At 52.3% G+C, this 23,212-nt stretch overlaps 1 protein-coding gene across 1 annotated transcript in view; it reads right to left on the bottom strand.

Moving 5' to 3' along the window:
• Positions 1 to 23,212, bottom strand: part of LOC106592863 (voltage-dependent T-type calcium channel subunit alpha-1H) — a 103,885-nt gene that overhangs the window by 22,449 nt on the left and 58,224 nt on the right. Inside the window, exons 17-19 of the mRNA XM_045712369.1 lie at positions 3,149 to 3,448; positions 2,627 to 2,727; positions 855 to 978 (exon numbers count right to left, since the gene is read on the bottom strand). Coding sequence (XP_045568325.1) covers positions 855 to 978; positions 2,627 to 2,727; positions 3,149 to 3,448 — 525 coding nt within the window. The remainder of the gene's footprint in view (positions 1 to 854; positions 979 to 2,626; positions 2,728 to 3,148; positions 3,449 to 23,212) is intronic.

The following is a 23,212-nucleotide window of genomic DNA, read 5'->3' as shown; positions in this document are numbered from 1 at the left end:
TCCCAGAGTGATGGTGTGTATCTTACTGTGCTGTGTGTCCGGTCTCTCCCAGAGTGAGGGTGTGTATCTTACTGTGCTGTGTGTCCGGTCTCTCCCAGAGTGATGGTGTGTATCTTACTGTGCTGTGTGTCCGGTCTCTCCCAGAGTGATGGTGTGTATCTTACTGTGCTGTGTGTCCGGTCTCTCCCAGAGTGATGGTGTGTATCTTACTGTGCTGTGTGTCCGGTCTCTCCCAGAGTGATGGTGTGTATCTTACTGTGCTGTGTGTCCGGTCTCTCCCAGAGTGATGGTGTGTATTTTACTGTGCTGTGTGTCCGGTCTCTCCCAGAGTGATGGTGTGTATCTTACTGTGCTGTGTGTCCGGTCTCTCCCAGAGTGATGGTGTGTATCTTACTGTGCTGTGTGTCCGGTCTCTCCCAGAGTGATGGTGTGTATCTTACTGTGCTGTGTGTCCGGTCTCTCCCAGAGTGATGGTGTGTATTTTACTGTGCTGTGTGTCCGGTCTCTCCCAGAGTGATGGTGTGTATCTTACTGTGCTGTGTGTCCGGTCTCTCCCAGAGTGATGGTGTGTATCTTACTGTGCTGTGTGTCCGGTCTCTCCCAGAGTGATGGTGTGTATCTTACTGTGCTGTGTGTCCGGTCTCTCCCAGAGTGATGGTGTGTATCTTACTGTGCTGTGTGTCCGGTCTCTCCCAGAGTGATGGTGTGTATCTTACTGTGCTGTGTGTCCGGTCTCTCCCAGAGTGATGGTGTGTATCTTACTGTGCTGTGTGTCCGGTCTCTCCCAGAGTGATGGTGTGTATCTTACTGTGCTGTGTGTCCGGTCTCTCCCAGAGTGATGGTGTGTATCTTACTGTGCTGTGTGGCTGTATGTCCGGTCTCTCCAGAGCGATGGTGATGCAGTTGAGGAAGATGAAGAGGAGGATTATGTGATCAAACATCTTGTGTGTTATCACTCTCTGGCACCACTGACGAAACCTGGAGAGAATGGAGAGAGAGAGAGAGAGAGGAGAGAGAGAGAGAGAGAGAGAGAGAGAGAGAGAGAGAGAGAATGAGAGAGAGAGAGAGAGAGAGAGAGAGAGAGAGAGAGAGAGAGAGAGGGAGAGATGTATTACTAGATGTATTTGAAAGAGATAATACACATCAATACATTTTCTATAAATGTGTCAGATTTAGCAGCTAGCTAGTATTCATATGAGATGTTACTTCATCCTTGGAGCCTCTAGCCCAGTCTAGTCCGGTCTAGTCTAGTCTCATCCAAACCAGTCCAGTCTAATCCAGCTTAGTCTAGTTTAATCTAGTCTACTCTTGTCCAGTCCAGTCTAGTCCAGGTTAGTCTAGTTTAATCCAGTCTAGTCTAGTCCAGTCCAGTCTATTCCAGGTTAGTCTAGTTTAATCCAGTCTACTCTAGTCCAGTCTAGTCTAGTCCAGGTTAGTCTAGTTTAATCCAGTCTAGTCTAGGCCTCTCTAGGCCAGTCTACTCTAGTCCAGTCTAATCTAGTCCAGGTTAGTCTAGTTTAATCCAGTCTAGTCTAGGCCTCTCTAGGCCAATCTACTCTAGTCCAGTCTAGTCTAGTCCAGGTTAGTTTAGTTTAATCCAGTCTAGTGTAGTCCAGTCTAGTCCGGTCTAGTCTAGGCCAGTCTAGGCCAGTCTAGTCCAGTCTACTCCTTTCTAGTCTAGTCCAGTCTACTTCTGTCTAGCCAGTCTAGTCTACTGTAGTCCAGTCTACTCCTGTCTAGTCCAGTCTACTCTAGTCCAGTCTACTCTAGTCCACTCCAGTCCAGTCTACCCTAGTCCACTCTAGTCGAGTCTAATCTACTCCAGTCTAGTCCTGTCCAGTCTTGTCTAAACCAGTCCAGTCCAGTCTAGTCCAGTCCAGTCTAGTCTAAACCAGTCCAGTCCAGTCTAGTCTAGTCCAGTCAGTCTAGTCTAAACCAGTCCAGTCTAGTCTAGTCCAGTCCAGTCTAGTTTAAACCAGTCCACTCTAGTCCAGTCTAATCTACTCCAGTCTAGTCCTGTCCTGTCCAGTCTAGTTTAAACCAGTCCAGTCTAGTCTAGTCCAGTCCAGTCTAGTCTAAACCAGTCCAGTCTAGTCCAGTCCAGTCCAGTCCAGTCTAGTCTAGTCTAGTCTAGTCTAGTCTAGTCTAGTCCAGTCTAGTCTAGTCTAGTCCAGTCTAGTCTAGTCTATTCCAGTCCAGTCCAGTCTAGTCTAGTCTAGTCTAGTCTAGTCTAGTCCAGTCCAGTCTAGGTCAGTCAGTCCAGTCCAAACTAGCCCAGTATAGTCTAGTCTATTCCAGTCCAGTCTAGTCTAGTCTAGTCTAGTCCAGTCTAGTCTAGTCTAGTCTAGTCTAGTCCAGTCTAGTCTAGTCTAGTCTAGTCTAGTCCAGTCTAGTCCAGTCCAGTCCAGTCTAGTCCAGTTAACTACTAACAGCAGAATAAATATCATATCTATGGTATGAAGCTGTTATTGAAATATAACATTTATATATGAAACACAAAAAACACAAATGAAAGTGTGTGTGTTTCTTTGTGTGTGTGTGTGTGTGTGTGTTTCTTTGTGTGTGTGTGTGTGTGTGTATGTGTGTGTTTGACCCTGTGTGTGTGTGTGTGTGTGTGTATCTCTACCTGTTACACGGGGAGAACAGGTAGAGAGCCCAGTCCTCATGGTCTATACACCACTGGGGCTGATAGGGCTCCAGGAAGAGCTTCACCTGTAAACACACACTCTGAAACACACACACACACACACACACACACACACACAGTCAATACACACACACACACACACACACACGCACACGCACGCACGCACGCACGCACGCACGCACACACACACACACACACACACACACACACACACAGTCAATACACACACACACGCACGCACGCACGCACACACACACACACACACACACACACACACACACACACAGTCAATACACATACACACACACACACACACACACACACAGTCAATACACACACACAAACACACACAGCGTCACACACACACACACACACAGGGTCAAACACACACACACACACACACACACACACACACACACAGGGTCAATCACACAAACACACACACACACACAGCGTCACACACACACATACAGGGTCAAACACACACACACACACACCCACCTCCTCAGCCTCCTCCTCCTCCTCGTGGTCGCTATAGTAACGGAGGGTCCCGGCATCAGGGAGGTGAAAGGTCTTCCCGTTACATTCAGGTGGGCGGAGCATCGGCACGGTCAGATACTCCGATTGATCCAGGAGGTCGAGAGACTCCTCCCTGCTCCACCCCCAATTGGGTATGGACCATTCTGACCCCGCCCCCTCTGACAGCAGAGAATCCCTCTCACTTGATTGGCTCCTCCTCTGCTGTAGGCTGGTACCTCGGCCAATGGAAGACCAGCTGGCGCGTCGGCTGTCCCACGGAGACTGACCAATCACAGCACAGCACAGCATAGAGAGACGTTAGGATGTGTGTGTGTGTGTGTGTGTGTGTGTGTGTGTGTGTGTGTGTGTGTGTGTGTGTGTGTGTGTGTGTGTGTGTGTGTGTGTGTGTGTGTGTTTGTCCATGTTATAGAATAGTGGAAGTCTAACCTCTCCTCTGGAACCTCCGGGACCCCCAGCTGTTCCATGTTATAGAATAGTGGTAGTCTAACCTCTCCTCTGGGACCTCTGGGACCTCTGGGACCCCTAGCCGTTCCATGTTATAGAACAGTGGTAGTCTAACCTCTCCTCTGGGACCTCTGGGACCCCCAGCCGTTCCATGTTATAGAATACTGGAAGTCTAACCTCTCCTCTGGGACCTCTGGGATCCCCAGCTGTTCCATGTTATAGAACAGTGGTAGTCTAACCTCTCCTCTGGGACCTCTGGGACCCCCAGCCGTTCCATGTTATAGAACAGTGGTAGTCTAACCTCTCCTCTGGGACCTCTAGGACCTCTGGGACCTCTGGGACCCCCAGCCGTTCCATGTTATAGAACAGTGGTTGTCGAACCGCTCCTCTGGGACCTCTGGGACCCCCAGCCGTTCCATGTTATAGACCAGTGGTAGTCGAACCTCTCCTCTGGGACCTATGGGACCCCCAGCCGTTCCATGTTATAGAATAGTGGAAGTCTAACCTCTCCTCTGGGACCTCTGGGACCCCCAGCCGTTCCATGTTATAGAATAGTGGAAGTCTAACCTCTCCTCTGGGACCTCTGGGACCCCCAGCCGTTCCATGTTATAGAACAGTGGTAGTCTAACCTCTCCTCTGGGACCTCTGGGACCCCCAGCCGTTCCATGTTATAGAACAGTGGTAGTCTAACCTCTATTCTGGGACCTCTGGGACCCCCAGCCGTTCCATGTTATCGAATACTGGAAGTCTAACCTCTCCTCTGGGACCTCTGGGACCCCCAGCCGTTCCATGTTCTAGAACAGTATTAGTCGAACCTCTCCTCTGGGACCTCTGGGACCTCTGGGACCCCCAGCCGTTCCATGTTATAGAACAGTGGTTGTCTAACCTCTCCTCTGGGACCTCTGGGACCCCCAGCCGTTCCATGTTATAGAACAGTGGTAGTCTAACCTCTCCTCTGGGACCTCTGGGACCCCCAGCCGTTCCATGTTATAGAATACTGGAAGTCTAACCTCTCCTCTGGGACCTCTGGGACCCCCAGCCGTTCCATGTTATAGAATAGTGGTAGTCGAACCTCTCCTCTGGGACCTCTGGGACCCCCAGCCGTTCCATGTTATAGAACAGTGGTAGTCTAACCTCTCCTCTGGGACCTCTGGGACCCCCAGCCGTTCCATGTTATAGAATAGTGGTAGTCTAACCTCTCCTCTGGGACCTCTGGGACTCCCAGCCGTTCCATGTTATAGAATAGTGGTAGTCTAACCTCTCCTCTGGGACCTCTGGGACACCCAGCCGTTCCATGTTATAGAACAGTGGTAGTCTAACCTCTCCTCTGGGACCTCTGGGACCCCCAGCCGTTCCATGTTATAGAACAGTGGTAGTCTAACCTCTCCTCTGGGACCTCTGGGACACCCAGCCATTCCATGTTATAGAATAGTGGTAGTCTAACCTCTCCTCTGGGACCTCTGGGACCCCCAGCCGTTCCATGTTATAGAATAGTGGTAGTCTAACCTCTCCTCTGGGACCTCTGGGACCCCCAGCCGTTCCATGTTATAGAATAGTGGTAGTCTAACCTCTCCTCTGGGACCTCTGGGACCCCCAGCTGTTCCATGTTATAGAATAGTGGTAGTCTAACCTCTCCTCTGGGACCTCTGGGACCCCCAGCCGTTCCATGTTATAGAACAGTGGTAGTCGAACCTCTCCTCTGGGACCTCTGGGACCCCAAGCTGTTCCATGTTATAGAATAGTGGTAGTCTAACCTCTCCTCTGGGACCCCCAGCCGTTCCATGTTATAGAATAGTGGTAGTCTAACCTCTCCTCTGGGACCTCTGGGACCCCCAGCCGTTCCATGTTATAGAATACTGGAAGTCTAACCTCTCCTCTGGGACCTCTGGGACCTCTGGGACCCCCAGCAGTTCCATGTTATAGAATAGTGGTAGTCAAACCTCTCCTCTGGGACCTCTGGGACCCCCAGCCGTTCCATGTTATAGAACAGTGGTAGTCTAACCTCTCCTCTGGGACCTCTGGGACCTCCAGCCGTTCCATGTTATAGAATAGTGGTAGTCTAACCTCTCCTCTGGGACCTCTGGGACCCCCATCCGTTCCATGTTATAGAATAGTGGTAGTCTAACCTCTCCTCTGGGACCTCTGGGACCCCCAGCAGGTTCCATGTTATAGAACAGTGGTAGTCTAACCTCTCCTCTGGGACCCCCAGCCGTTCCATGTTATAGAATAGTGGTAGTCTAACCTCTCCTCTGGGACCTCTGGGACCCCCAGCCTTCCATGTTATAGAATAGTGGTAGTCTAACCTCTCCTCTGGGACCTCTGGGACCCCCAGCCGTTCCATGTTATAGAATAGTGGTAGTCTAACCTCTCCTCTGGGACCTCTGGGACCCCCAGCTGTTCCATGTTATAGAATAGTGGTAGTCTAACCTCTCCTCTGGGACCTCTGGGACCCCCAGCCGTTCCATGTTATAGAACAGTGGTAGTCGACTCTCTCCTCTGGGACCTCTGGGACCCCTAGCTGTTCCATGTTATAGAACAGTGGTAGTCTAACCTCTCCTCTGGGACCCCCAGCCGTTCCATGTTATAGAATAATGGTAGTCTAACCTCTCCTCTGGGACCTCTGGGACCCCCAGCTGTTCCATGTTATAGAATAGTGGTAGTCTAACCTCTCCTCTGGAACCTCTGGGACCCCCAGCCGTTCCATGTTATAGAATAGTGGTAGTCTAACCTCTCCTCTGGGACCTCTGGGACCCCCAGCCGTTCCATGTTATAGAACAGTGGTAGTCGAACCTCTCCTCTGGGACCTCTGGGACCTCTGGGACCCCCAGCCGTTCCATGTTATAGAACAGTGGTAGTCTAACCTCTCCTCTGGGACCTCTGGGACCCCCAGCCGTTCCATGTTATAGAACAGTGGTAGTCTAACCTCTCCTCTGGGACCTCTGGGACCCCCAGCCGTTCCATGTTATAGAATACTGGAAGTCTAACCTCTCCTCTGGGACCTCTGGGACCCCCATCCGTTCCATGTTATAGAACAGTGGTAGTCGAACCTCTCCTCTGGGACCTCTGGGACCCCCAGCCGTTCCATGTTATAGAATAGTGGTAGTCTAACCTCTCCTCTGCGACCTCTGGGACCCCCAGCCGTTCCATGTTATAGAATAGTGGTAGTCTAACCTCTCCTCTGGCACCTCTGGGACCCCCAGCCGTTCCATGTTATAGAACAGTGGTAGTCGAACCTCTCCTCTGGGACCTCTGGGACCCCCAGCTGTTCCATGTTATAGAATAGTGGTAGTCTAACCTCTCCTCTGGGACCTCAGGGACCCCCAGCCGTTCCATGTTATAGAATAGTGGTAGTCTAACCTCTCCTCTGGGACCTCTGGGACCCCCAGCTGTTCCATGTTATAGAATAGTGGTAGTCTAACCTCTCCTCTGGGACCTCTGGGACCCCCAGCCGTTCCATGTTATAGAACAGTGGTAGTCTAACCTCTCCTCTGGGACCTCTGGGACCCCCAGCTGTTCCATGTTATAGAATAGTGGTCGTTTAACCTCTCCTCTGGGACCTCTGGGACCCCCAGCTGTTCCATGTTATAGATTAGTGGTAGTCTAACCTCTCCTCTGGGACCTCTGGGACCCCCAGCTGTTCCATGTTATAGAATAGTGGTAGTCTAACCTCTCCTCTGGGACCCCCAGCCGTTCCATGTTATAGAACAGTGGTAGTCGAACCTCTCCTCTGGGACCTCTGGGACCCCCAGCTGTTCCATGTTATAGAATAGTGGTAGTCTAACCTCTCCTCTGGGACCTCTGGGACCCCCAGCCGTTCCATGTTATAGAATAGTGGTAGTCTAACCTCTCCTCTGGAACCTCTGGGACCCCAAGCCGTTCCATGTTATAGAATAGTGGTAGTCTAACCTTTCCTCTGGGACCTCTGGGACCCCCAGCCGTTCCATGTTATAGAACAGTGGTTGTCGAACCTCTCCACTGGGACCTCTGGGACCCCCAGCTGTTCCATGTTATAGAATAGTGGTAGTCTAACCTCTCCTCTGGGACCTCTGGGACCCCCAGCTGTTCCATGTTATAGAATAGTGGTAGTCTAACCTCTCCTGTGGGACCTCTGGGACCCCCAGCTGTTCCATGTTATAGAATAGTGGTAGTCTAACCTCTCCTCTGGGACCTCTGGGACCCCCAGCCGTTCCATGTTATAGAACAGTGGTAGTCGAGGACCTCTCCTCTGGGACCTCTGGGACCCCCAGCCGTTCCATGTTATAGAATAGTGGTAGTCTAACCTCTCCTCTGGGACCTCCAGCTGTTCCATGTTATAGAATAGTGGTAGTCTAACCTCTCCTCTGGGACCTCTGGGACCCCCAGCCGTTCCATGTTATAGAACAGTGGTAGTCGAACCTCTCCTCTGGGACCTCTGGGACCCCCAGCTGTTCCATGTTATAGAATAGTGGTCGTCTAACCTCTCCTCTGGGACCTCTGGGACCCCCTGCTGTTCCATGTTATAGAATAGTGGTAGTCTAACCTCTCCTCTGGGACCTCTGGGACCCCCAGCTGTTCCATGTTATAGAATAGTGGTAGTCTAACCTCTCCTCTGGGACCTCTGGGACCCCCAGCCGTTCCATGTTATAGAACAGTGGTAGTCGAACCTCTCCTCTGGAACCTCTGGGACCCCCAGCTGTTCCATGTTATAGAATAGTGGTAGTCTAACCTCTCCTCTGGGACCTCTGGGATCCCCAGCCGTTCCATGTTATAGAATAGTGGTAGTCTAACCTCTCCTCTGGAACCTCTGGGACCCCCAGCCGTTCCATGTTATAGAATAGTGGTAGTCTAACCTCTCCTCTGGGACCTCTGGGACCCCCAGCCGTTCCATGTTATAGAATAGTGGTAGTCTAACCTCTCCTCTGGGACCTCCAGCTGTTCCATGTTATAGAATAGTGGTAGTCTAACCTCTCCTCTGGGACCTCTGGGACCCCCAGCCGTTCCATGTTATAGAACAGTGGTAGTCGAAACTCTCCTCTGGGACCTCTGGGACCCCCAGCTGTTCCATGTTATAGAATAGTGGTAGTCTAACCTCTCCTCTGGGACCTCTGGGACCCCCAGCCGTTCCATGTTATAGAACAGTGGTTGTCGAACCTCTCCTCTGGGACCTCTGGGACCCCCAGCTGTTCCATGTTATAGAATAGTGGTAATCTAACCTCTCCTCTGGGACCTCTGGGACCCCCAGCTGTTCCATGTTATAGAACAGTGGTAGTCGAACCTCTCCTCTGGGACCTCTGGGACCCCCAGCTGTTTCACGTTATAGAATAGTGGTAGTCTAACCTCTCCTCTGGGACCTCAGGGACCCCCAGCCGTTCCATGTTATAGAACAGTGGTAGTCGAAACTCTCCTCTGGGACCTCTGGGACCCCCAGCTGTTCCATGTTATAGAATAGTGGTAGTCTAACCTCTCCTCTGGGACCTCTGGGACCCCCAGCCGTTCCATGTTATAGAACAGTGGTTGTCGAACCTCTCCTCTGGGACCTCTGGGACCCCCAGCTGTTCCATGTTATAGAATAGTGGTAGTCTAACCTCTCCTCTGGGACCTCTGGGACCCCCAGCTGTTCCATGTTATAGAACAGTGGTAGTCGAACCTCTCCTCTGGGACCTCTGGGACCCCCAGCTGTTTCACGTTATAGAATAGTGGTAGTCTAACCTCTCCTCTGGGACCTCTGGGACCCCCAGCCGTTCCATGTTATAGAATAGTGGTAGCCTAACCTCTCCTCTGGGACCTCTGGGACCCCCAGCTGTTCCATGTTATAGAATAGTGGTAGTCTAACCTCTCCTCTGGGACCTCTGGGACCCCCAGCCGTTCCATGTTATAGAACAGTGGTAGTTGAACCTCACCTCTGGGACCTCTGGGACCCCCAGCCGTTCCATGTTATAGAACAGTGGTAGTCTAACCTCTCCTCTGGGACCTCTGGGACCCCCAGCTGTTCCATGTTATAGAATAGTGGTCGTCTAACCTCTCCTCTGGGACCTCTGGGACCCCCTGCTGTTCCATGTTATAGAATAGTGGTAGTCTAACCTCTCCTCTGGGACCTCTGGGACCCCCAGCTGTTCCATGTTATAGAATAGTGGTAGTCTAACCTCTCCTCTGGGACCTCTGGGACCCCCAGCCGTTCCATGTTATAGAACAGTGGTAGTCGAACCTCTCCTCTGGGACCTCTGGGACCCCCAGCTGTTCCATGTTATAGAATAGTGGTAGTCTAACCTCTCCTCTGGGACCTCTGGGATCCCCAGCCGTTCCATGTTATAGAATAGTGGTAGTCTAACCTCTCCTCTGGAACCTCTGGGACCCCCAGCCGTTCCATGTTATAGAATAGTGGTAGTCTAACCTCTCCTCTGGGACCTCTGGGACCCCCAGCCGTTCCATGTTATAGAATAGTGGTAGTCTAACCTCTCCTCTGGGACCTCCAGCTGTTCCATGTTATAGAATAGTGGTAGTCTAACCTCTCCTCTGGGACCTCTGGGACCCCCAGCCGTTCCATGTTATAGAACAGTGGTAGTCGAAACTCTCCTCTGGGACCTCTGGGACCCCCAGCTGTTCCATGTTATAGAATAGTGGTAGTCTAACCTCTCCTCTGGGACCTCTGGGACCCCCAGCTGTTCCATGTTATAGAATAGTGGTAGTCTAACCTCTCCTCTGGGACCTCTGGGACCCCCAGCTGTTCCATGTTATAGAATAGTGGTAGTCTAACCTCTCCTCTGGGACCTCTGGGACCCCCAGCTGTTCCATGTTATAGAATAGTGGTAGTCTAACCTCTCCTCTGGGACCTCTGGGACCCCCAGGCGTTCCAAGTTATAGAACAGTGGTAGTCGAACCTCTCCTCTGGGACCTCTGGGACCCCCAGCCTTTCCATGTTATAGAATAGTGGTAGTCTAACCTCTCCTCTGGGACCTCTGGGACCCCCAGCCATTCCATGTTATAGAATAGTGGTAGTCTAACCTCTCCTCTGGGACCTCCAGCTGTTCCATGTTATAGAATAGTGGTAGTCTAACCTCTCCTCTGGGACCTCTGGGACCCCCAGCCGTTCCATGTTATAGAACAGTGGTAGTCGAACCTCTCCTCTGGGACCTCTGGGACCCCCAGCTGTTCCATGTTATAGAATAGTGGTAGTCTAACCTCTCCTCTGCGACCTCTGGGACCCCCAGCCGTTCCATGTTATAGAATAGTGGTAGTCTAACCTCTCCTCTGGCACCTCTGGGACCCCCAGCCGTTCCATGTTATAGAACAGTGGTAGTCGAACCTCTCCTCTGGGACCTCTGGGACCCCCAGCTGTTCCATGTTATAGAATAGTGGTAGTCTAACCTCTCCTCTGGGACCTCAGGGACCCCCAGCCGTTCCATGTTATAGAATAGTGGTAGTCTAACCTCTCCTCTGGGACCTCTGGGACCCCCAGCTGTTCCATGTTATAGAATAGTGGTAGTCTAACCTCTCCTCTGGGACCTCTGGGACCCCAAGCCGTTCCATGTTATAGAACAGTGGTAGTCTAACCTCTCCTCTGGGACCTCTGGGACCCCCAGCTGTTCCATGTTATAGAATAGTGGTCGTCTAACCTCTCCTCTGGGACCTCTGGGACCCCCAGCTGTTCCATGTTATAGAATAGTGGTAGTCTAACCTCTCCTCTGGGACCTCTGGGACCCCCAGCTGTTCCATGTTATAGAATAGTGGTAGTCTAACCTCTCCTCTCCGGGACCCCAGCCGTTCCATGTTATAGAACAGTGGTAGTCGAACCTCTCCTCTGGGACCTCTGGGACCCCCAGCTGTTCCATGTTATAGAATAGTGGTAGTCTAACCTCTCCTCTGGGACCTCTGGGACCCCCAGCTGTTCCATGTTATAGAATAGTGGTAGTCTAACCTCTCCTCTGGAACCTCTGGGACCCCAAGCCGTTCCATGTTATAGAATAGTGGTAGTCTAACCTCTCCTCTGGGACCTCTGGGACCCCCAGCCGTTCCATGTTATAGAACAGTGGTTGTCGAACCTCTCCACTGGGTCCTCTGGGACCCCCAGCTGTTCCATGTTATAGAATAGTGGTAGTCTAACCTCTCCTCTGGGACCTCTGGGACCCCCAGCTGTTCCATGTTATAGAATAGTGGTAGTCTAACCTCTCCTCTGGGACCTCTGGGACCCCCAGCTGTTCCATGTTATAGAATAGTGGTAGTCTAACCTCTCCTCTGGGACCTCTGGGACCCCCAGCCGTTCCATGTTATAGAACAGTGGTAGTCGAACCTCTCCTCTGGGACCTCTGGGACCCCCAGCCGTTCCATGTTATAGAATAGTGGTAGTCTAACCTCTCCTCTGGGACCTCTGGGACCCCCAGCCGTTCCATGTTATAGAATAGTGGTAGTCTAACCTCTCCTCTGGGACCTCCAGCTGTTCCATGTTATAGAATAGTGGTAGTCTAACCTCTCCTCTGGGACCTCTGGGACCCCCAGCCGTTCCATGTTATAGAATAGTGGTAGTCTAACCTCTCCTCTGGGACCTCTGGGACCCCCAGCCGTTCCATGTTATAGAACAGTGGTAGTCGAACCTCTCCTCTGGGACCTCTGGGACCCCCAGCTGTTCCATGTTATAGAATAGTGGTAGTCTAACCTCTCCTCTGGGACCTCTGGGATCCCCAGCCGTTCCATGTTATAGAATAGTGGTAGTCTAACCTCTCCTCTGGAACCTCTGGGACCCCCAGCCGTTCCATGTTATAGAATAGTGGTAGTCTAACCTCTCCTCTGGGACCTCTGGGACCCCCAGCCGTTCCATGTTATAGAATAGTGGTAGTCTAACCTCTCCTCTGGGACCTCCAGCTGTTCCATGTTATAGAATAGTGGTAGTCTAACCTCTCCTCTGGGACCTCTGGGACCCCCAGCCGTTCCATGTTATAGAACAGTGGTAGTCGAACCTCTCCTCTGGGACCTCTGGGACCCCCAGCTGTTCCATGTTATAGAATAGTGGTAGTCTAACCTCTCCTCTGGGACCTCTGGGACCCCCAGCCGTTCCATGTTATAGAACAGTGGTTGTCGAACCTCTCCTCTGGGACCTCTGGGACCCCCAGCTGTTCCATGTTATAGAATAGTGGTAGTCTAACCTCTCCTCTGGGACCTCTGGGACCCCCAGCTGTTCCATGTTATAGAATAGTGGTAGTCTAACCTCTCCTCTGGGACCTCTGGGACCCCCAGCTGTTCCATGTTATAGAATAGTGGTAGTCTAACCTCTCCTCTGGGACCTCTGGGACCCCCAGCCGTTCCATGTTATAGAACAGTGGTAGTCGAACCTCTCCTCTGGGACCTCTGGGACCCCCAGCCGTTCCATGTTATAGAATAGTGGTAGTCTAACCTCTCCTCTGGGACCTCTGGGACCCCCAGCCATTCCATGTTATAGAATAGTGGTAGTCTAACCTCTCCTCTGGGACCTCCAGCTGTTCCATGTTATAGAATAGTGGTAGTCTAACCTCTCCTCTGGGACCTCTGGGACCCCCAGCCGTTCCATGTTATAGAACAGTGGTAGTCGAACCTCTCCTCTGGGACCTCTGGGACCCCCAGCTGTTCCATGTTATAGAATAGTGGTAGTCTAACCTCTCCTCTGGGACCTCTGGGACCCCCAGCCGTTCCATGTTATAGAACAGTGGTAGTCGAACCTCTCCTCTGGGACCTCTGGGACCCCCAGCCGTTCCATGTTATAGAACAGTGGTAGTCTAACCTCTCCTCTGGGACCTCTGGGACCCCCAGCTGTTCCATGTTATAGAATAGTGGTAGTCTAACCTCTCCTCTGGGACCTCTGGGACCCCCAGCCGTTCCATGTTATAGAACAGTGGTAGTCGAACCTCTCCTCTGGGACCTCTGGGACCCCCAGCTGTTCCATGTTATAGAATAGTGGTAGTCTAACCTCTCCTCTGGGACCTCTGGGACCCCCAGCTGTTCCATGTTATAGAATAGTGGTAGTCTAACCTCTCCTCTGGGACCTCTGGGACCCCCAGCTGTTCCATGTTATAGAATAGTTGTAGTCTAACCTCTCCTCTGGGACGTCTGGGACCCCCAGCCGTTCCATGTTATAGAATAGTGGTAGTCTAACCTCTCCTCTGGGACCTCTGGGACCCCCAGCCGTTCCATGTTATAGAACAGTGGTAGTCTAACCTCTCCTCTGGGACCTCTGGGACCCCCAGCAGTTCCATGTTATAGAACAGTGGTAGTCTAACCTCTCCTCTGGGTCCTCTGGGACCCCCAGCTGTTCCATGTTATAGAATACTGGAAGTCTAACCTCTCCTCTGGGACCTCTGGGACCCCCATCCGTTCCATGTTATAGAACAGTGGTAGTCGAACCTCTCCTCTGGGACCTCTGGGACCCCCAGCAGTTCCATGTTATAGAATAGTGGTAGTCTAACCTCTCCTCTGGGACCTCTGGGACCCCCAGCCGTTCCATGTTATAGAATAGTGGTAGTCTAACCTCTCCTCTGGGACCTCTGGGACCCCCCAGCCGTTCCATGTTATAGAACAGTGGTAGTCGAACCTCTCCTCTGGGACCTCTGGGACCCCCAGCTGTTTCATGTTATAGAATAGTGGTAGTCTAACCTCTCTTCTGGGACCTCAGGGACCCCCAGCCGTTCCATGTTATAGAATAGTGGTAGTCTAACCTCTCCTCTGGGACCTCTGGGACCCCCAGCTGTTCCATGTTATAGAATAGTGGTAGTCTAACCTCTCCTCTGGGACCTCTGGGACCCCCAGCCGTTCCATGTTATAGAACAGTGGTAGTCGAACCTCTCCTCTGGGACCTCTGGGACCCCCAGCCGTTCCATGTTATAGAACAGTGGTAGTCTAACCTCTCCTCTGGGACCTCTGGGACCCCCAGCCGTTCCATGTTATAGAACAGTGGTAGTCGAACCTCTCCTCTGGGACCTCTGGGACCCCCAGCTGTTCCATGTTATAGAATAGTGGTAGTCTAACCTCTCCTCTGGGACCTCTGGGATCCCCAGCCGTTCCATGTTATAGAATAGTGGTAGTCTAACCTCTCCTCTGGAACCTCTGGGACCCCCAGCCGTTCCATGTTATAGAATAGTGGTAGTCTAACCTCTCCTCTGGGACCTCTGGGACCCCCAGCCGTTCCATGTTATAGAATAGTGGTAGTCTAACCTCTCCTCTGGGACCTCCAGCTGTTCCATGTTATAGAATAGTGGTAGTCTAACCTCTCCTCTGGGACCTCTGGGACCCCCAGCCGTTCCATGTTATAGAACAGTGGTAGTCGAACCTCTCCTCTGGGACCTCTGGGACCCCCAGCTGTTCCATGTTATAGAATAGTGGTAGTCTAACCTCTCCTCTGGGACCTCTGGGACCCCCTGCTGTTCCATGTTATAGAATAGTGGTAGTCTAACCTCTCCTCTGGGACCTCTGGGACCCCCAGCTGTTCCATGTTATAGAATAGTGGTAGTCTAACCTCTCCTCTGGGACCTCTGGGACCCCCAGCCGTTCCATGTTATAGAACAGTGGTAGTCGAACCTCTCCTCTGGGACCTCTGGGACCCCCAGCTGTTCCATGTTATAGAATAGTGGTAGTCTAACCTCTCCTCTGGGACCTCTGGGATCCCCAGCCGTTCCATGTTATAGAATAGTGGTAGTCTAACCTCTCCTCTGGAACCTCTGGGACCCCCAGCCGTTCCATGTTATAGAATAGTGGTAGTCTAACCTCTCCTCTGGGACCTCTGGGACCCCCAGCCGTTCCATGTTATAGAATAGTGGTAGTCTAACCTCTCCTCTGGGACCTCCAGCTGTTCCATGTTATAGAATAGTGGTAGTCTAACCTCTCCTCTGGGACCTCTGGGACCCCCAGCCGTTCCATGTTATAGAACAGTGGTAGTCGAACCTCTCCTCTGGGACCTCTGGGACCCCCAGCTGTTCCATGTTATAGAATAGTGGTAGTCTAACCTCTCCTCTGGGACCTCTGGGACCCCCAGCCGTTCCATGTTATAGAACAGTGGTTGTCGAACCTCTCCTCTGGGACCTCTGGGACCCCCAGCTGTTCCATGTTATAGAATAGTGGTAGTCTAACCTCTCCTCTGGGACCTCTGGGACCCCCAGCTGTTCCATGTTATAGAATAGTGGTAGTCTAACCTCTCCTCTGGGACCTCTGGGACCCCCAGCTGTTCCATGTTATAGAATAGTGGTAGTCTAACCTCTCCTCTGGGACCTCTGGGACCCCCAGCTGTTCCATGTTATAGAATAGTGGTAGTCTAACCTCTCCTCTGGGACCTCTGGGACCCCCAGCCGTTCCATGTTATAGAACAGTGGTAGTCGAACCTCTCCTCTGGGACCTCTGGGACCCCCAGCCGTTCCATGTTATAGAATAGTGGTAGTCTAACCTCTCCTCTGGGACCTCTGGGACCCCCAGCCATTCCATGTTATAGAATAGTGGTAGTCTAACCTCTCCTCTGGGACCTCCAGCTGTTCCATGTTATAGAATAGTGGTAGTCTAACCTCTCCTCTGGGACCTCTGGGACCCCCAGCCGTTCCATGTTATAGAACAGTGGTAGTCGAACCTCTCCTCTGGGACCTCTGGGACCCCCAGCTGTTCCATGTTATAGAATAGTGGTAGTCTAACCTCTCCTCTGGGACCTCTGGGACCCCCAGCCGTTCCATGTTATAGAACAGTGGTAGTCGAACCTCTCCTCTGGGACCTCTGGGACCCCCAGCCGTTCCATGTTATAGAACAGTGGTAGTCTAACCTCTCCTCTGGGACCTCTGGGACCCCCAGCTGTTCCATGTTATAGAATAGTGGTAGTCTAACCTCTCCTCTGGGACCTCTGGGACCCCCAGCCGTTCCATGTTATAGAACAGTGGTAGTCGAACCTCTCCTCTGGGACCTCTGGGACCCCCAGCTGTTCCATGTTATAGAATAGTGGTAGTCTAACCTCTCCTCTGGGACCTCTGGGACCCCCAGCTGTTCCATGTTATAGAATAGTGGTAGTCTAACCTCTCCTCTGGGACCTCTGGGACCCCCAGCTGTTCCATGTTATAGAATAGTGGTAGTCTAACCTCTCCTCTGGGACCTCTGGGACCCCCAGCCGTTCCATGTTATAGAACAGTGGTAGTCGAACCTCTCCTCTGGGAACTCTGGGACCTCTGGGACCCCCAGCCGTTCCATGTTATAGAACAGTGGTAGTCTAACCTCTCCTCTGGGACCTCTGGGACCCCCAGCAGTTCCATGTTATAGAACAGTGGTAGTCTAACCTCTCCTCTGGGTCCTCTGGGACCCCCAGCTGTTCCATGTTATAGAATACTGGAAGTCTAACCTCTCCTCTGGGACCTCTGGGACCCCCATCCGTTCCATGTTATAGAACAGTGGTAGTCGAACCTCTCCTCTGGGACCTCTGGGACCCCCAGCAGTTCCATGTTATAGAATAGTGGTAGTCTAACCTCTCCTCTGGGACCTCTGGGACCCCCAGCCGTTCCATGTTATAGAATAGTGGTAGTCTAACCTCTCCTCTGGGACCTCTGGGACCCCCCAGCCGTTCCATGTTATAGAACAGTGGTAGTCGAACCTCTCCTCTGGGACCTCTGGGACCCCCAGCTGTTTCATGTTATAGAATAGTGGTAGTCTAACCTCTCTTCTGGGACCTCAGGGACCCCCAGCCGTTCCATGTTATAGAATAGTGGTAGTCTAACCTCTCCTCTGGGACCTCTGGGACCCCCAGCTGTTCCATGTTATAGAATAGTGGTAGTCTAACCTCTCCTCTGGGACCTCTGGGACCCCCAGCCGTTCCATGTTATAGAACAGTGGTAGTCGAACCTCTCCTCTGGGACCTCTGGGACCCCCAGCCGTTCCATGTTATAGAACAGTGGTAGTCTAACCTCTCCTCTGGGACCTCTGGGACCCCCAGCCGTTCCATGTTATAGAACAGTGGTAGTCGAACCTCTCCTCTGGGACCTCTGGGACCCCCAGCTGTTCCATGTTATAGAATAGTGGTAGTCTAACCTCTCCTCTGGGACCTCTGGGATCCCCAGCCGTTCCATGTTATAGAATAGTGGTAGTCTAACCTCTCCTCTGGAACCTCTGGGACCCCCAGCCGTTCCATGTTATAGAATAGTGGTAGTCTAACCTCTCCTCTGGGACCTCTGGGACCCCCAGCCGTTCCATGTTATAGAATAGTGGTAGTCTAACCTCTCCTCTGGGACCTCCAGCTGTTCCATGTTATAGAATAGTGGTAGTCTAACCTCTCCTCTGGGACCTCTGGGACCCCCAGCCGTTCCATGTTATAGAACAGTGGTAGTCGAACCTCTCCTCTGGGACCTCTGGGACCCCCAGCTGTTCCATGTTATAGAATAGTGGTAGTCTAACCTCTCCTCTGGGACCTCTGGGACCCCCAGGCGTTCCATGTTATAGAACAGTGGTTGTCGAACCTCTCCTCTGGGACCTCTGGGACCCCCAGCTGTTCCATGTTATAGAATAGTGGTAGTCTAACCTCTCCTCTGGGACCTCTGGGACCCCCAGCTGTTCCATGTTATAGAATAGTGGTAGTCTAACCTCTCCTCTGGGACCTCTGGGACCCCCAGCTGTTCCATGTTATAGAATAGTGGTAGTCTAACCTCTCCTCTGGGACCTCTGGGACCCCCAGCCGTTCCATGTTATAGAACAGTGGTAGTCGAACCTCTCCTCTGGGACCTCTGGGACCCCCAGCCGTTCCATGTTATAGAATAGTGGTAGTCTAACCTCTCCTCTGGGACCTCTGGGACCCCCAGCCATTCCATGTTATAGAATAGTGGTAGTCTAACCTCTCCTCTGGGACCTCCAGCTGTTCCATGTTATAGAATAGTGGTAGTCTAACCTCTCCTTTGGTACCTCTGGGACCCCCAGCCGTTCCATGTTATAGAACAGTGGTAGTCGAACCTCTCCTCTGGGACCTCTGGGACCCCCAGCTGTTCCATGTTATAGAATAGTGGTAGTCTAACCTCTCCTCTGGGACCTCTGGGACCCCCAGCCGTTCCATGTTATAGAACAGTGGTAGTCGAACCTCTCCTCTGGGACCTCTGGGACCCCCAGCCGTTCCATGTTATAGAACAGTGGTAGTCGAACCTCTCCTCTGGGACCTCTGGGACCCCCAGCTGTTCCATGTTATAGAATAGTGGTAGTCTAACCTCTCCTCTGGGACCTCTGGGACCCCCAGCTGTTCCATGTTATAGAATAGTGGTAGTCTAACCTCTCCTCTGGGACCTCTGGGACCCCCAGCTGTTCCATGTTATGGAATAGTGGTAGTCTAACCTCTCCTCTGGGACCTCTGGGACCCCCAGCCGTTCCATGTTATAGAACAGTGGTAGTCGAACCTCTCCTCTGGGACCTCTGGGACCCCCAGCCGTTCCATGTTATAGAATAGTGGTAGTCTAACCTCTCCTCTGGGACCTCTGGGACCCCCAGCCGTTCCATGTTATAGAACAGTGGTAGTCGAACCTCTCCTCTGGGACCTCTGGGACCCCCAGCCGTTCCATGTTATAGAACAGTGGTAGTCGAACCTCTCCTCTGGGACCTCTGGGACCCCCAGCCGTTCCATGTTATAGAACAGTGGTAGTCGAACCTCTCCTCTGGGACCTCTGGGACCCCCAGCTGTTCCATGTTATAGAATAGTGGTAGTCTAACCTCTCCTCTGGGACCTCTGGGACCCCCAGCTGTTCCATGTTATAGAATAGTGGTAGTCTAACCTCTCCTCTGGGACCTCTGGGACCCCCAGCTGTTCCATGTTATAGAATAGTGGTAGTCTAACCTCTCCTCTGGGACCTCTGGGACCCCCAGCCGTTCCATGTTATAGAACAGTGGTAGTCGAACCTCTCCTCTGGGACCTCTGGGACCCCCAGCCGTTCCATGTTATAGAATAGTGGTAGTCTAACCTCTCCTCTGGGACCTCTGGGACCCCCAGCCATTCCATGTTATAGAATAGTGGTAGTCTAACCTCTCCTCTGGGACCTCCAGCTGTTCCATGTTATAGAATAGTGGTAGTCTAACCTCTCCTTTGGGACCTCTGGGACCCCCAGCCGTTCCATGTTATAGAACAGTGGTAGTCGAACCTCTCCTCTGGGACCTCTGGGACCCCCAGCTGTTCCATGTTATAGAATAGTGGTAGTCTAACCTCTCCTCTGGGACCTCTGGGACCCCCAGCCGTTCCATGTTATAGAACAGTGGTAGTCGAACCTCTCCTCTGGGACCTCTGGGACCCCCAGCCGTTCCATGTTATAGAACAGTGGTAGTCGAACCTCTCCTCTGGGACCTCTGGGACCCCCAGCTGTTCCATGTTATAGAATAGTGGTAGTCTAACCTCTCCTCTGGGACCTCTGGGACCCCCAGCTGTTCCATGTTATAGAATAGTGGTAGTCTAACCTCTCCTCTGGGACCTCTGGGACCCCCAGCTGTTCCATGTTATAGAATAGTGGTAGTCTAACCTCTCCTCTGGGACCTCTGGGACCCCCAGCTGTTCCATGTTATAGAATAGTGGTAGTCTAACCTCTCCTCTGGGACCTCTGGGACCCCCAGCCGTTCCATGTTATAGAACAGTGGTAGTCGAACCTCTCCTCTGGGACCTCTGGGACCCCCAGCCGTTCCATGTTATAGAATAGTGGTAGTCTAACCTCTCCTCTGGGACCTCTGGGACCCCCAGCCATTCCATGTTATAGAATAGTGGTAGTCGAACCTCTCCTCTGGGACCTCTGGGACCCCCAGCTGTTCCATGTTATAGAATAGTGGTAGTCTAACCTCTCCTCTGGGACCTCTGGGACCCCCAGCTGTTCCATGTTATAGAATAGTGGTAGTCTAACCTCTCCTCTGGGACCTCTGGGACCCCCAGCTGTTCCATGTTATAGAATAGTTGTAGTCTAACCTCTCCTCTGGGACGTCTGGGACCCCCAGCCGTTCCATGTTATAGAATAGTGGTAGTCTAACCTCTCCTCTGGGACCTCTGGGACCCCCAGCCGTTCCATGTTATAGAACAGTGGTAGTCGAACCTCTCCTCTGGGAACTCTGGGACCTCTGGGACCCCCAGCCGTTCCATGTTATAGAACAGTGGTAGTCTAACCTCTCCTCTGGGACCTCTGGGACCCCCAGCCGTTCCATGTTATAGAACAGTGGTAGTCTAACCTCTCCTCTGGGTCCTCTGGGACCCCCAGCTGTTCCATGTTATAGAATACTGGAAGTCTAACCTCTCCTCTGGGACCCCCATCCGTTCCATGTTATAGAACAGTGGTAGTCGAACCTCTCCTCTGGGACCTCTGGGACCCCCAGCCGTTCCATGTTATAGAATAGTGGTAGTCTAACCTCTCCTCTGGGACCTCTGGGACCCCCAGCCGTTCCATGTTATAGAATAGTGGTAGTCTAACCTCTCCTCTGGGACCTCTGGGACCCCCAGCCGTTCCATGTTATAGAACAGTGGTAGTCGAACCTCTACTCTGGGACCTCTGGGACCCCCAGCTGTTTCATGTTATAGAATAGTGGTAGTCTAACCTCTCTTCTGGGACCTCAGGGACCCCCAGCCGTTCCATGTTATAGAATAGTGGTAGTCTAACCTCTCCTCTGGGACCTCTGGGACACCCAGCTGTTCCATGTTATAGAATAGTGGTAGTCTAACCTCTCCTCTGGGACCTCTGGGACCCCCAGCCGTTCCATGTTATAGAACAGTGGTAGTCGAACCTCTCCTCTGGGACCTCTGGGACCCCCAGCCGTTCCATGTTATAGAACAGTGGTAGTCTAACCTCTCCTCTGGGACCTCTGGGACCCCCAGCCGTTCCATGTTATAGAATAGTGGTATTCTAACCTCTCCTCTGGAACCTCTGGGACCCCCAGCCGTTCCTGGTTATAGAATAGTGGTAGTCTAACCTCTCCTCTGGGACCTCCAGCTGTTCCATGTTATAGAATAGTGGTAGTCTAACCTCTCCTCTGGGACCTCTGGGACCCCCAGCCGTTCCATGTTATAGAACAGTGGTAGTCGAACCTCTCCTCTGGGACCTCTGGGACCCCCAGCTATTCCATGTTATAGAATAGTGGTAGTCTAACCTCTCCTCTGGGACCTCTGGGACCCCCAGCCGTTCCATGTTATAGAACAGTGGTAGTCGAACCTCTCCTCTGGGACCTCTGGGACCCCCATCCGTTCCATGTTATAGAACAGTGGTAGTCGAACGTCTCCTCTGGGACCTCTGGGACCCCCAGCCGTTCCATGTTATAGAATAGTGGTAGTCTAACCTCTCCTCTGGGACCTCTGGGACCCCCAGCCGTTCCATGGTATAGAATAGTGGTAGTCTAACCTCTCCTCTGGGACCTCTGGGACACCCAGCTGTTCCATGTTATAGAATAGTGGTAGTCTAACCTCTCCTCTGGGACCTCTGGGACCCCCAGCCGTTCCATGTTATAGAACAGTGGTAGTCGAACCTCTCCTCTGGGACCTCTGGGACCCCCAGCTGTTCCATGTTATAGAATAGTGGTCGTCTAACCTCTCCTCTGGGACCTCTGGGACCGCCAGCTGTTCCATGTTATAGAATAGTGGTAGTCTAACCTCTCCTCTGGGACCTCTGGGACCCCCAGCTGTTCCATGTTATAGAATAGTGGTAGTCTAACCTCTCCTCTGGGACCTCTGGGACCCCCAGCCGTTCCATGTTATAGAACAGTGGTAGTCGAACCTCTCCTCTGGGACCTCTGGGACCCCCAGCTGTTCCATGTTATAGAATAGTGGTAGTCTAACCTCTCCTCTGGGACCTCTGGGACCCCCAGCCGTTCCATGTTATAGAATAGTGGTAGTCTAACCTCTCCTCTGGGACCTCTGGGACCCCCAGCTGTTCCATGTTATAGAATAGTGGTAGTCTAACCTCTCCTCTGGGACCTCTGGGACCCCCAGCCGTTCCATGTTATAGAACAGTGGTTGTCGAACCTCTCCTCTGGGACCTCTGGGACCCCCAGCTGTTCCATGTTATAGAATAGTGGTATTCTAACCTCTCCTCTGGGACCTCTGGGACCCCCAGCTGTTCCATGTTATAGAATAATGGTAGTCTAACCTCTCCTCTGGGACCTCTGGGACCCCCAGCCGTTCCATGTTATAGAACAGTGGTAGTCGAACCTCTCCTCTGGGACCTCTGGGACCCCCAGCCGATCCATGTTATAGAATAGTGGTAGTCTAACCTCTCCTCTGGGTCCTCTGGGACCCCTCAGCCGTTCCATGTTATAGAATAGTGGTAGTCTAATCTCTCCTCTGGGACCTCCAGCTGTTCCATGTTATAGAATAGTGGTAGTCTAACCTCTCCTCTGGGACCTCTGGGACCCCCAGCCGTTCCATGTTATAGAACAGTGGTAGTCGAACCTCTCCTTTGGGACCTCTGGGACCCCCAGCTGTTCCATGTTATAGAATAGTGGTAGTCTAACCTCTCCTCTGGGACCCCCAGCTGTTCCATGTTATAGAATAGTGGTAGTCTAACCTCTCCTCTGGGACCTCTGGGACCCCCAGCTGTTCCATGTTATAGAATAGTGGTAGTCTAACCTCTCCTAAGGGACCTCTGGGACCCCCAGCCGTTCCATGTTATAGAACAGTGGTAGTCGAACCTC

This window comes from Salmo salar, chromosome ssa02 (assembly GCF_905237065.1).
Source record: "Salmo salar chromosome ssa02, Ssal_v3.1, whole genome shotgun sequence".
In the NCBI taxonomy this organism is placed as follows: Eukaryota; Metazoa; Chordata; class Actinopteri; order Salmoniformes; family Salmonidae; genus Salmo; species Salmo salar.
This window is presented reverse-complemented; position numbering and strand designations above follow the sequence as displayed.